General features: G+C 49.4%; 1 protein-coding gene across 1 annotated transcript; it reads left to right on the top strand.

The window, feature by feature from the left end:
* Positions 1-2,529: 2,529 nt before the first annotated feature.
* LOC144102596 (serine/threonine-protein kinase PLK1-like) lies at positions 2,530-13,627 on the top strand. The gene is made up of 4 exons (XM_077635825.1): positions 2,530-2,622; positions 8,142-8,425; positions 10,968-11,167; positions 13,530-13,627. Exons 1-4 carry the CDS (start codon positions 2,530-2,532, stop codon positions 13,625-13,627), a joined length of 675 nt encoding a protein of 224 aa, XP_077491951.1.
* Positions 13,628-13,834: the final 207 nt, after the last annotated feature.

The following is a 13,834-nucleotide window of genomic DNA, read 5'->3' as shown; positions in this document are numbered from 1 at the left end:
GTGTGAATGGGCCTTTATACCAGTTGACGCCCTCCAAAAATTATCTTTCGTACGGCCGGTCTGCTCATAACCGCCCCTCAACTGGTTGAAATCAAACCACCACCTTCTTCAGCGCATGCGCAAAAGACAGATAACAACAGCTGTCAAGCAAGCGCGTAGCACGGAGATGGCGGAGTACTGATCACGTGGAACCGGGTCTCGGCTGCGTCACCCACATGCGTTTGCGTTGAACGAGTTTTCTAGACAGCAGAAGAGTCTTCCCTCATTCCTCCAAACGCACGTCATCTTGGGAAAAGAGCGGATTTTCGTCTCTGGTAGCACCGCGTTCATTGTCCTCTTCGAGAAAATCCCCGCTGGCACTCACCTATCACCCTTACCCGCTTCAGTTTAGTTCAGGAGCTGTGTCTCAGGTTGGAGTCATTGGCGATAAGCACGTGTGTACTCCCTTCCTCCATCTCACTTTCGTCCACCTTCTTGCTGTTACCACCGCCATCATGGCTTTGTCCCTTCCCAGACCCTTGGCTCTGACCTCATCTGTGTGCTTTTCACTGTTAATCTCCTAGCTATCATTCCCTTCTTTATGACTTATTTCACAGCCGCTCTTGATTCATGCTTCCTGACCTATTTTCTCTAAGTTGTCCAAGCTACCCAAGTTATTTTCAATTCCGTGCTCATCTTCTGCACTGGCATGTCGCCCATTTTAATGTACAATGTCGGTAGAGGCCACGCTTTCCTCCATTTCTGGCCACCTTTCCCTGAGTATTCGCCTCTCTCCAGTCTCCCGATTCCAATTACCTTTCCAGGGCATCCACACATGATTCTAGTGTGGGGTTTTCACTGTCTATCCTCATAAGTTGAGCACTCGACATTTGCTCACGAATACTTCACAGTTTACCACCACGTGATTATTGCTACGAGAAAAATCATTAGCATGTGTACAGGCGCTGACACACCTCGTGAAAACACGTGGTCAGATAAATTTTGAAAAGTACGTTCTTGTGAAGTAAGACAAAGCACGAAACGCATACGACGCAAGAACGTACTTTTCAAACTATGAACCAACTTGCCCAAACAAAATTAATCAATAAATTTTGTCATGGGCAAATGCTGACTCCCGCCTGACAAACGAATAACTAATATTCGGGTATGCCATTTTCGGTCGGTTATAACTTCGCAGCAGGAAAACGTGATTAATGGACATGGAGGAAACCGGACACTGGCAGAGATAGTACAGGTGTGAGGTGAACAACAAATCATCGAAGGATTTTCGAACGTGGTGCGTCGACAGTGGTGCGTCGGACAGCCGAGCGCTGCGCGTGTGCACGTGCGAATGGTGTGTGCGAGGCGACGGTGACAAAGAGCGTGGCAAGCACGAGGAGCGGAGAGCTGAGGTGTCAGAAGACCGATGTGTAAAGGAAGACAGGGCAGCGGAGATCCTGTCATTCAAGCGTCGTGAAGGTGGCAGCCGTCGAACGTTAGGCCGGTGCTGCCGTGGACCCCCCCTTGGATTACCGACGCAATCCTCCAGCGTTCTCTGCAAGTGTGCAGGCGGCTTCCGATGCAATGAGGGTCCGTGCTGCTGTAAGGCACTCTTGGATAGCCCGCTTTAAGACTCAGGCATTTCGTGCCGCTGTCGACGGGACCTGGATACGCATGTTCTTTCTGCGGATGCCAAGTTCCTCGGGATTCTACGGGAGTTCACCGGCATCTCCTTCTATTCCTATGCGCTTCTACTACCACATGGCTCCCTTCCGCTGCTTCCTTCGAGGCATCGCCAGCAACGCGTCGCACAACATCGACCCGCGTTCGCCCTTTCTGCAAGGCATCCCCGCTTCACGTGGAACGCTCCACATCTAGTGAACTTTTTCCTTTTATTCTGTAGTGTTGTACGCTTGTTGAGGGTGTGTTTTCCTTGCTGACGTGAGCGTTTCTTATTGGGCCCTTTCGTTTAAATCATAAATACGGCTTCGTTTTGTTTTGTTTGATCTCTTTGTTATCTTGTTCGAACCTGCACGCGATAGCGTTCCCCTTCGAAAAGTCGGGGACGCGCTACCAATCCGTGACAACAGGCTGTTCACGGTACCCATTCCGGCTTATCACGAACCGCATGACGTGTCTGCCTTCCCAGCTGCAAGGTGTTTTAGTGAAGGTGTGATAAGATCACTGAAGACAGCTGAATTCCCAGGAAAGCCCAGCAGCCTGGATGATCTGAGGCAGCTAGAAGGCTTACTTCTTAAGCAAGATAAGGGAGGGGATTTCTAGGCCGTCTACGATAGACTACAATAAGGCGTCTACAAAGGAGGGCCACGGGCGACTAAGTGTAGCCACTGCCTGCATCTCCCCGACGAGTGGCGCCAACCAATACCGTAGCTTCTTTTCGTCCGCGTGGTGCTATGAGCCTACCTTTCCAAAACCGTCGCGCACCTGTCGGAAACGGCAGTGTCGAGACCAGTCGCTGGTGCTTGTGTGGTAGTGTGCATTGCAGCTTTGGAAAGCGTGGAATCTAGTTCGCGTTTTCTCTTGTTCGTGATGGCTCCTGAGACGATGAGTGACGACTTCCCCGACGTCGTCATCGACACGAATTCCCGGGCGGAATACACTCGCGGCAGGTTCCTCGGCAAGGTATGTTGCCTTATGACAACGGGCACGGTACCTTCTACACCGCAGAACGCGCAGGTGCCGTTTTAGCATAGCCTGATTATAACAGCACCCCGTGAAAGAAACCAGAATATTAACTGCTGCTGTCGCTTCGTGCGTCGGGTAAAACGTTTATAAGGCTTGAGGCCTCATACGCTGCTCGAGTTGGCTAATGTGCAGCTTTTGGCAAACGTAACGATGCCCCGGAAGTTATCAGTGCGCAACAAGAATGGCGCCCCGTAAGCTCTATATACTGGGTGTTTAACCTAAGACTTTAGACATTTTTTTTAAATAGCCTTTTTCATTTAGAAGAACGTTTTTCCAGCATAGCATTGTGAGCGCCGCAGTACGCCAGAATACAGCTAAGATGTGCGAATTAGTAGGCTGGTTAACAAATTCCGAATAGTTTACTTTTTAGCTATTGCTGTAGGGTTATATAATTATTCAGAGACTTGTAGCCCACCTTTGGCAATATCGATACTAGTTCCTAGAATTTCGAAAACGCGGTTACCTTTAGCGCTAATAATGATAATAATAATAATAATTAGTTTTGGGTAAAGGAAATGGCGCAGTATCTGTCTCATATATCGTTGGACACCTGAACCGCGCCGTAAGAAAAGGGATAAAGGAGGGAGTGAAAAAAGAACGAGGTTTCGTAGTGCAGGGCTCCGGAATAATTTCGACCACCTGGGATCTTTCACGAGCACTGACATCGCACAGCACACGGACGCCTTAGCGTTTTGCCACCATAAAAACGTAGCCGCCGCAGTCGCGTTCGAACTCGGGAACTACGGATCAGTAGCCGAGCGCCCTAACCACTGGCCACCGCGGCGGGTTCCGTCTGCGCTCTGGTGGAACAAACTTTGGATACATCGTGCCTAAACAAATACGTTTTCGAGAAGCTTGCAGGCAAAGCAACATCTCCACTTCACGTAACTCATCGAAATAGCCAAAATTTGTTCGGCCACAGCGCCGGAGGTAACAGCATTTTAGCAATTCTAAAAACCGATAAGAATGTTACTTACGATGGACTACACACCTCTCAATAATTAGAGCCTTACGATAATAGGTGAAAAGTTAACCATTCAATATTATTTAACCAGCCTGTTTGTCAGAACCTCTTAGCCGTATTCGAATGTAGTAGGCCACTAAAGAAACGTGTACCTAAAAATGCCTAAGAAAGCGGTCTTCTAACTCAAAATGCATATTCTTAAAAATTGTGTGAAGTCGTATGTCGAACACCTTGGACGTGTAAGTTGAGGACCACCCTTAAGACGGGGACACATGTCCGTCGAGCGCTCCGAATCCGGTCTGGCGGCGCCGTTCCGGCCAGCCAGCGAGCGACGGATGCATCAAAACGCGATGTGTCCGGCGAAGGCCAGCGTGCCGCTCTGGCTGGAAGCGGCAGCCAATGCCAGCGCGGACAGCGCCAACGTCATGATGACGCTGGGGTGCTCTTCTCGGAGCCGGCCCCTGAAAAATGCGCTAGTATTGTTTGTTCACGTTCATAACAAGGTCTCGGATAGAGAAATGCCAAAAAAAACAAGTTATTTTTGACGATCATTGGTTAATACCGAGGCTGGTGGAAGGGATAACTGCGATACAAGCAGATTTCTTCCTCTAGCCGCTTTGATGTTGCTGCTCGCCTTGCGTCTGCTGGCTCCTCGGCTGAAGGCGGCCAGGAAATCGAGCGTATCTTTATTTCATTATGAGACTGGGATCGCAATAAAGCGGTGAAGATAGTAATGCCTTTATAATACAGCGCTGGCCATTTCCGAAGCGCCCTCAGCGGCGGCATCGATGCGAATCTGGCTAGGATTAGAGACGACTAGGGCATTCAGGCAGCAGACAAGTTGTCGCCCGTGGGAGGCGTCAGTGCCGAAAGCTAGGCTCTTGTCCAAAGCATGCTGGCGTTGCTAGAACATATTTGGCAATCCTTGTGATTTCTTTCTTCAATGACTACGATTCAAGCAATTTTGCTGACACAAGGCCTTTGAGCGGCCGCTGCCTGCCGTGGCGGTGCGGCTCGCCTAGCGTTCGCTAGCTCCGCTACTGAAACCGACTATATTTTAACTGTATTGTGAGATAATGCTGCGAACAGCTAAAGCGATGTCATAGACTAAGCCGTTTATTGTAGCAAAGGCTGCTCCCGAAGCGCCGTCTGGTGCGGTTTCGATGCGACATAGGCTATAGGCCTAGCGACGACCAGGGCAGCCAGGCTGCAGCGCCGTTCGTTGCCCGACGACCCCGCGGACGGCGCGTTTGCCGAAACCTCGCTACATTCGCAGACATGATTTGTCGCTGCTCGAACACAGCAGTCTTTCTGATAGGAGAGCTGTTTTGTCTTTCCTGGGCGGCCGTGAAGCCTATACACCGAGGCACTGCTGTGCGATGAAAAGCTGGCACCGGCTGTGGGCGGAGCTTGAGAGAAGCGGCGCGCCGGCGCTCGCCGTTCCGTGTATCCCTGCTTGAAGCGGGGCGGCAGTTCGGAAGCGGCGACCGGAGCGACGCGCTGGACATGTGTCCCCTAGTTTAGGCTGACCTTTCGAGACGCTGTAGACTTTAGCTGCACAGCAATGCCTCCAGTCAACAGCTGAGAATCAAATCCCGTTGTTTGATCACTTTTGGCACGGACGGCTCTTGCAGTGGTCAGAATATGGTTGCTTTTCCGTTAGAAGTCCTCACTACGGGTTGCTGTTATCAACGAAATTCGTTACTTCGACTCTTATATCGAACGATCATAAAACAATTGGACAATGCATCTATATGCAAAGGAGCATTTTGTACTAAGAGACCGGCTCGCCTCAACCGCGCCGTGAGGGAGAGGGTGTAAAAGGGCACCGGAATAATTTCGACCACGTGGGACCCGTATCTGTAAGGGGGATAGGTTCGCCTTATTCTGAATCTCCCTATTCATAAAAGCAAGGGGGTCAAGGATTCTCCACAAAGAAGGTGAACGGCTCCTTCAGGAAAATGCCGCAAGTCGTTCTGCCAAAGTGGCCAACCTATATAAAATCCTCCCTGGCGTATATATGTTGCACAAAAGAAAGTGAAGTGGTGGTGTTTTCGCCGCTGGAGGGACTCCTGTGAGGGAAATGCGCTGCTTCTTCCTCGAGTTGTGCTCGAGTTTAGTGTCTCTATATAGCATATACAGGAACACTACACAACACGGGAGCGGAGAGCCGCCTCTTGAGAACTGTTGTGTGGGCACGCAGGCGCCTGTACTCTCTACTCGGCCTTCCCCCTCCTCGATTGGGAAGATTGGTTATTCCAAACGAAGAAGATTGCTCTGACATCTCAGTGGATACCTCAACCTCACAATAAGGGAAGGCAGGAGTGAAGGAAGGAAAACATAAAGAGGTGCTATACAAGAGTGCTCCAGAACTTTCCACCACCTAAGTAGTGATTTAGCCAACGTGGGGATCTCTAACAGGCCCCAACGTCACTCAGCCCACATTCGCTTTTTGTGTTTCGCCTCGATTGAAACGCGGCAACCGCAGCCGGATTCGAACGCGCGTACTCTGAATCAGCAGCAGGGCGCTATAACCATGCACTGAGCCACCGCGGCGGGTTCCTCGTTTGGGAGCCGGACAGCTCGTCATGTGGACCGGAGGACCGCGACTGTACAAAAGCGGGGAAACTCGGTTACAGACATGTTAAATTTGTCAAAAGTTGTCATTTGAAAGTCATATTAATCAGTTTATTTTTTAATGAGATCCTTCTGTTTTCTAACGTCCTTTACTATACATGTCATTACTCTGCCAATAAAAGCATCATAACGCCTCAAAAAGCCTATTGTTAACAACTACTGGAGAATTCCGCTGAAACAATATATTTTTTGCACTTTTCCTGTGAATTTGTAAGCGCTGCCTTCAAATTATTCCTGTCCACTATGCTTCGTGAATTGAATCATTCCTTTGAAAAATATTTTGGGCTCCACGCCTACAATGTGCTTCCGTTGTTCCAATCCGTCTTGATTTTCGTGCAGTGGCCTAATTGTGCATTTAGGCGCGAAGCGCATTTTGCCTTCGAGTGAAGGAATCCAGCGCGTGAGTGGTTCAGAAACACAGTGCGACAGCATTCACCCGTCATTTGGAAGTCCTTGCAAGAAGGCTGTCATAACTTTTTCAGGGCGGATATGCGCACTGTCGTGGACAAAAAGGCGAACGTGGTGTACGCAGGCAAAATCGTCTCCAAGAGTCGACTGAAAGCGGATATCCCCCGGCAATATGTGAGTTCCTATATCACTCTCTCTTATATATTTGAAGAAATTTTCTTAATTAGACACTGAAGACAAAAAATTGCTTTTGTAGCTTTTAAAGTAAGAGATCTGCTCCTGGGACAAAAACTTCAGATTTTAATGTGCATCAGGAAATGACTTTCAATCTCTCACACGGTCAAACCGAACTTATCTCCGCGGTGGTGTGCCCCAAACTATGGTAGTATGACTACGGTATCATATGAGTATGGCTATTGGGTACATCACCTTGACCATGACGTTTGATTTTAAACATTAGAGACCATGTTTGTAAGAGCTTTCGCTCTTATAACAAGGTTCAAACCACGTTCAACCCCAGCCATATTTTCTGGCAACACCGGCGCAGCGAGAAGGGAAGACGCACCGAATCATATGAAAACGAAAGTAACGAAGGTTGAGCTACGGCATAGCATTTGCGCGCAATTTCAAAATGAGTGGCGCCCTCTAGCGAATGCAAAAGAGAGCAGGTGTGATCAGGATTGCCTATTGTCTCCCATTCGTCCTCCCAGAATGTTCGCCCTGCCCACGCTGCTCAAAATGACGAGACGTTAAAGCCCGCCGGTTTCAAACCCAACCGTTTCGTGGATTTCGGCCCTGCGCCCGTATTCTGTAATCATACATTACCCACTTTAGATTTCGTATCCGCTTAGACCTCTCCGGTATAGGTCACTGTTCTTCAGACATGCTGTGCGGCTTTCAAGCGTCAGTGGGAAGCAACCGAACCTTTGCCTGTGATACGGTGAGATCCGCTCCCATAAGATATAGTATGTCAAGATTGCACTCTAGTGACCGATTACCTTGGCCATTATCATGGCTTTTTTCGTTTCAGCCTACGTAAATTACTAATCATAAGTACCAGCATCTTAATCGACCACTTGACCTTGTTTTCTTCAATGCTTAAAACAACGTTTTGCGAGATTACTAATTAATTTGTTGTCTACAGCTCGAAGAGGAAATCAACATCCGCCGAACCCTGTGCCACAAAACTGCCTTCGTTGTTTCGAGAACTGTCATTTCATATTGTGTGGCGGGCACTGTATTTTGTACAACGGAAAGCAGTTACTTCAATGAAGTTTTCTCTAGACTGGCGTGATTTGAACAAGTGTGCTACATGAGCCTGGCCAAATCCTAAGGGGACCCATTTTTTTTATCATGTTCTAGTGCGTCTAGCCTTCAAGGGCCTTCTCCAGGCTTCATTAGCGCATTTATTCCGCAGTCTCTTGAGGAGCTGCACAAATGCCGTTAGACGCTGACGGAGCCAGAGGTGCGGCACCTCCTACGCCAGCTGCTCCTCGCCTGCGAGTACCTGGTGGAAGAGAAGGTCATACACCGAGACCTGAAGCTCGGAAACCAGCTCCTCACAACAGGCTCCCAACTCAAGGTGGCCGACTTCGGACTCGCCACACGCGTCCACTACCCGGGACAACTCAAGAGGTCCATCTGTGGCACCACCAACTACATGGCCCCCGAGATGCTGACCCTGAAGGGCTACAGCTACGAATCGGACATCTCGGCCGTCGGCTGCATCATGTGAGTCTCACCTGATTGCACAGAACTGTTTGCAACTGCTTACAACGTTAATGCTTGCAACGACAGCTCGCAATACCTATCGTGTAGTTTTACCCGCCCGTAAATGTATTAAAGGAAGAGAAAACTTCAAAATGCGCATATAAAAACTGGCAGAACCTTGCCTCTCTTGCTTTGTGGTGACAATAATGACGGAAGAAATCATGGCCGTGGCATTTATTTGTATTTTGAGCTGGTGAAGCAAGTCGGGCCAGAGTTTTTTTTTAAGTGAAATTTATTGCCCCAGGACATCAATGATGGGTGAAGGTGTGATGAATGATGTAGTAGAGATTAAATGAATGGAAAAAAGGCTAGCTGATTTGATGAAGTCCAGTAGAGAACGATGGTACGGTCCCTGCGTCCAGGCAATGTATGAAGCAGGGTTGCTTGGTGAAAGACGTGCCGGATCCTTGTAGGCTTGAGAGCTGGGCAGTCGTACAGTAAGTGATGAGTGTCGGCTTCAATGTCCTCGTGTTTACATATCGGACACCCTGTCCGAGGAGACAAATCTCGGTACTGAGGACAATTCCGAGTGACGGCTGGTGGGAGGGCAACCCCGACCCGGATCCTCCTAATCGCAACCTTCTCTGCACGGTTAAGACCGCGTAGGAGGATTACCGCACACTGAGGGGTGAGAGCACCTGTGCGGCGCAGCAGGAGTTCCATTTTTGATGAACGGAGGGTAAAATGGGCCAGAGTTGACGGTGGTGATGGGTCGCGATCTAACTTTGTAGTTGTGCTCGCAGTGGGGTTACGTCTAGTCTGTGGGGTTTGAATTGGGGAGATAAGTACGTTCTCCCCACTCAATCGCGGCTGACACGGTTCAAAGCCGCCCGGACCCCACCCCGTGATCGCGTACGCTACCGAGCGCTCGCCGACCACGGCGGGCCTTGCTCTGAGGGAACAAAGGAACGACACGTTGGCTGACACAAACAGGAATTTATTGCAACAGAAACAATAACGCCAGCTAGCAACAAGGTACGGTAATGAATCGAGGACGTCTGACTCACCAGCAAGGTTCCGAGCGAATGTTCGCCCGCGCTAGGGCAAGGGATATAACTCCGCAGGCCGGACGGGACGAGTACGGGAGCCTGTCTCCCCGTCGCTTCTTCGCCCCGCCGGCGAAAAGCGGAGCCGCGAGCGATACGTCCGCCCGCGCCAGACGATCCCAGCCGAAGCCCCTGTCCCGCGCGCGGGCTTTGGCAGTCTCCGCGCAGCGATGCTGGCGCCCTCTCTTGCCAGTTAATGTAACTCACAAGGGATTGGTTGGTTGGTTTTTTTGGGGAAAGCAAATGGCGCAGTATCTGTCTCATATATCGTTGGACGCCTGAACCGCGCCGTTAGGGAAGGGATAAGGGAGGGAGTGAAAGAAGAAAGGAAGAAGGAGGTGCAGTAGTGGAGGGCTCCGGAATAATTTCGACCACCTGGGGATCTTTAACGTGCACTGACATCGCACAGCACACGGGCGCCTTAACGTTTTTCCTCTATAAAAACGAAGGGAACGCGCTCAGCCTCGAGGTGAGACCGCCGCTGCATGGTGCCTCGCGGGAAAGCAAACTCAGGGGGCTGCAGGGCAGGTCCCCACAAGTCAGATGGATGTGAATTTTACTGATAAACTAGCCGCTATATACAAATGGTTAATTTAGTTACAGCAAATTGCTGGCGCCATAAGTTTTCGTATTTCAACTAGTCACCGTATCCTGCAGCAATGAATTGTGCTTGTTCATTCCGCTATGTTGACAGGCATGGTTTTATCGGGACAAAGCACTTGCGGATATCAGTAATAGATATCATTACCCTTATTTTTTATTCTTTTTGCACCTTCGTGGTGCTTCAATTTTCGGTTGCGAGAAAACCTAATGCTCAGTAAATATGGCGCTCATTATCCTTGTGCCGTAAAAGAGCACAGACTGGATGAGATAATTAATTAAAAAGACATCAAATGTGCTTCTTCCTTCTTTCCTGTCTCGTCCAGTTCAGCCTGTTTCTCACAACTATCAAATTACGCCACTAGCCCAAAGTATTTTTTCAACCGTCATTGCCACAAACCTTGCTGGCAGTCGTCTGCAAAGTCCTTCCGCTGGCACGCCTCTTATGTTGGGATTCGGAGCCGCCGGCCACTAGACGGGAAGTGGCGTTAATTCATATGTCGAGAAAGTAATGTTAAAAACCTGTTGGCGTGATTCTCAGGTACGCAACTGGGTATACGTATCTTCCCGCAAGGAAATAACGATTGCTACAGAAAATAATCCACAAAAATCGCTATAAGGTTCCTCTTCATGTTAAAATAATCAGATCATGCTCTTCACATTCAAAACCGGGCACTTCCGTGCATCACGAGCGTCGATTGCCCGCACTTACCCTACCATTTCGCGGTGATTGGAAGGTAGGGGTGTCGTAAAATGGCTGTGCCCGCACTCATTCAAGCTGTGACTTCCTGCGATGTCGGCCACCGCAGAGGGCGGATTCCCGCTGACACTGACAGACTGCAACATGCTTTCCGCAGGTGCAAGCTGCTAGTGGGGCGACCCCATTTCAGTGCATCGACGAAGGCAAAGACTTTGGCCAGAATCAAGAGGAACGAAGTCGAGTTTCCCCCGACTGTGTTCCCCGCCGCGCGCGCCCTCATCCGGTGGATTGTACAACCGGAGCCCGCTATGCGGCCGAGCATCCGAGCCATCATGCACCACGAGTTCATAACAATCGGTAGGCTTCATCTTGTATCTCTGCTGTGCGTCTTTGTGCTGTACTGCTTCAATCATCGTTCCTTTCTTTTTTGTTCAACGCAAAAGTGCTATAGCTGACGTTCGCCAGAAAAGCCGTGCTTAATTGTTGTCACACTAATTTGTTACTGTTCGGCGGAGGTCGTGACGTCCCACCATAGTTAACCAATGAGAGTGAGGCATGAAGTCGGATACGGAGAAGAAAGGGGTTTGAATGAGGTGTCAACTGCGCAGCAGTCAGAGCATGTTGACAGTTTCCGCTGACCTGTGGTTGGTGCGTCGAGTCACGTGACAGAGTGCAACCACATGGCTGTGGAGGCAGAGAAGCAGCAAAGCAGCACTTCCTAGAAGAAAAGGCTCCGAGATAAATGCGTGCGTACAGTAATGGTTCTTGTATAATTGCGAAGGAGGGCTAATTCAGGGGCAAGAAACTTGCCCTACATACCATAGTCCAAGCAAAACAGACGTCATCACCAATTACTCCTGTAGCGGGAGGCGGGAAGCCAATTAAAGCGTCGTAGTGTTGTCATGGCGACGGTATGCAGCTGAAGTAACTTTATCACCGAAAACGACTCGAACCCGCGCCGGCGGTAAGAAAGCAGCTTCGTTCCCTAATGGCTCATAGAATTCAGCCTCTCACATTTTATTGTTACGCTGCTTGGATGTCCACGGTTTTTTTTTTTTGACACCACGTCTCCTTCAGTCACCAGGTTCGCGGAAGTATTTGAAACCGGAACCAAACGAAGTGTCCTACACTTGGCGGAGTGACATTTAGCGTTGTCGTGTCCTTCTTCTCAATGGTTGGTTAGGAGCTCAAAAACATTTTAACGCGACAGCGTTAAGGGCGCTGTTCGGAGGAAACCCCAGCGTACTAGTTGGTGTCGGCCGATTCTCATCACCCTGCTGGGGCAACAATCCGTGGAATCAGTGGCAGACGAAAGAGGATAGTCCAGTCCCTGCATGGTCAGGGATAGTCGCCTCTGCATTGTGGCGCCGCTCCCTGCATTGTCTCACATCCAGGCTGATGAGAATCGACCGGCACCACTAGATGGACAGGGATCCTTTGACGGGGAAAAGCCGCTTTTGTGTTGATTTGTATGCGACTAAAGCAGGTCCAGAGGGATGGGTCAAGGGCCAGATGGGGATAATCTGTGAAGGTGGAGAATCGGTCGACACCATTGCCTGGAATGGGGCTCTTTGAGGGGCATTTGCCACTTCTGTCTTGAGTTCTATCCGACAATAGCACATCTGATGAATCAGCCCAATGAGTCGCTTTTATGTGGGCACAGGTTTAATGAGTAAATTGAATTCTTCCCTGGCTTTTTTTGTTTCTGTTTACGTGCGGAGGCTTGTGCGTGCTTATGCCTCGGGCACATGACACCAGGTGTAAGCGTACTTTTACGCACCGATCATTCTTTACTCTTGTGCTAGCAAACTCGCAGGAACACGAAATTATTTCGCTGACTACAATGTTCCGTGTCAAACGAAACGTTGTGTCTTCGTACACGTTGCCAGAGTGACAAATTTCTGTTTTCCCGCGTAACCACGCAGCACGAATTGTGCTTTCGCACTGATTCCTGTACTAAACATTCTCTGTAGTTTTTCCTTTTGCTCTAGGAGAAACGAGGTTGTCTCAACGGCAGGTAAGCGTTGAGAAAAACTGCTGTGCATATTACCGGCGCACAGAACTAATAATGTCAGCGAAGGCAGGGCGTATACCTGTAACCGTCGAAATCGAAAAAAGCTAAATGGTGTCTGAGTGCCAACATCAAAAAAACGGTTTCTGCACGGGTTAACGTTAAGTACGTTACAACTAAGCCTGAGTGCAGCCGGCCTGTATATCTTAAATATTACGATTTGTGTGTCGCATGGCGCCTGTAATGGCATCCTGCGATGCGGGCTCTGCACTGTGCTCAACATGGATTCTTGATACAGGCAGATTTTAAAGGGTTTAGAATAGGGCCAGGTGAGCTGCATATCAGAAACATTTCCGTGAACTTTACTACGACTGGTTATGCATCGATCTGGTCGTTCAGGCTTGGGTACAACTTCTTTGCACTTGGCCCTGTGGAACGCAACTCTCAATGTTCAGAAGCATCAGCTCATGGTTTGCTTGGAAGAATGTTTTACAAGTGCACACATGCCCGAGATTTTTTAATTTTTTATGCTAGCAGCTGTTCTTTATGTTCACATTTTCGAGGTTTTCTTCATTGAGTACGAGCAGCAACTTGCGGATCGCGACACGTCCTCGACACCTTTTTTCCAGAAGTGCTAATCACCCCGCCTAGTTTATGGCATGGATATATCCCCGCAGCCCCTGAATGCTTTTCGCCCTCGCCTTCCAGGGCTGCTTCCTCCACACCTGCCTGCCTCACACAGAGGCACTCGCACCGCCCAGGACTCAATCGACCGGAGACACGCGTCGGAGAAAAATGACGGTTGAGCTGAATCGGACTGCGTCTCCCATTGAAAAGGCCCACACGTAAACGGCGGCACTTATTTACTACTTGAGCAGCTCCAGATTTTTCTTTTCCTCTTTCTGTTACCGGTATTCTAACCGCTGTTTTATTTGCACAACTCAAGTTTTAGGAAGGTTTTGTTTTTATTCAAGCTGTGAGGCATTGTTTTTTCTTGCTGACTTGCACTGTCA

Source organism: Amblyomma americanum, chromosome 8 (genome assembly GCF_052857255.1).
Source record: "Amblyomma americanum isolate KBUSLIRL-KWMA chromosome 8, ASM5285725v1, whole genome shotgun sequence".
NCBI classification, from domain to species: domain Eukaryota; kingdom Metazoa; phylum Arthropoda; class Arachnida; order Ixodida; family Ixodidae; genus Amblyomma; species Amblyomma americanum.
The sequence above is the reverse complement of the archived record's forward strand: the minus strand, read 5'-3'. Positions and strand labels throughout refer to the sequence as shown.

Coding starts and splice junctions, on each gene's coding strand:
- LOC144102596 (XM_077635825.1), top strand. CDS start 2,530: ATGGCTCCTGAGACGATGAGTGACGACTTCCCCGACGTCGTCATCGAC. Junction 2,623..8,141: donor GCGGCAGGTTCCTCGGCAAG/GTATGTTGCCTT, acceptor AAATGCCGTTAG/ACGCTGACGGAGCCAGAGGT. Junction 8,426..10,967: donor TCGGCCGTCGGCTGCATCAT/GTGAGTCTCACC, acceptor TGCTTTCCGCAG/GTGCAAGCTGCTAGTGGGGC.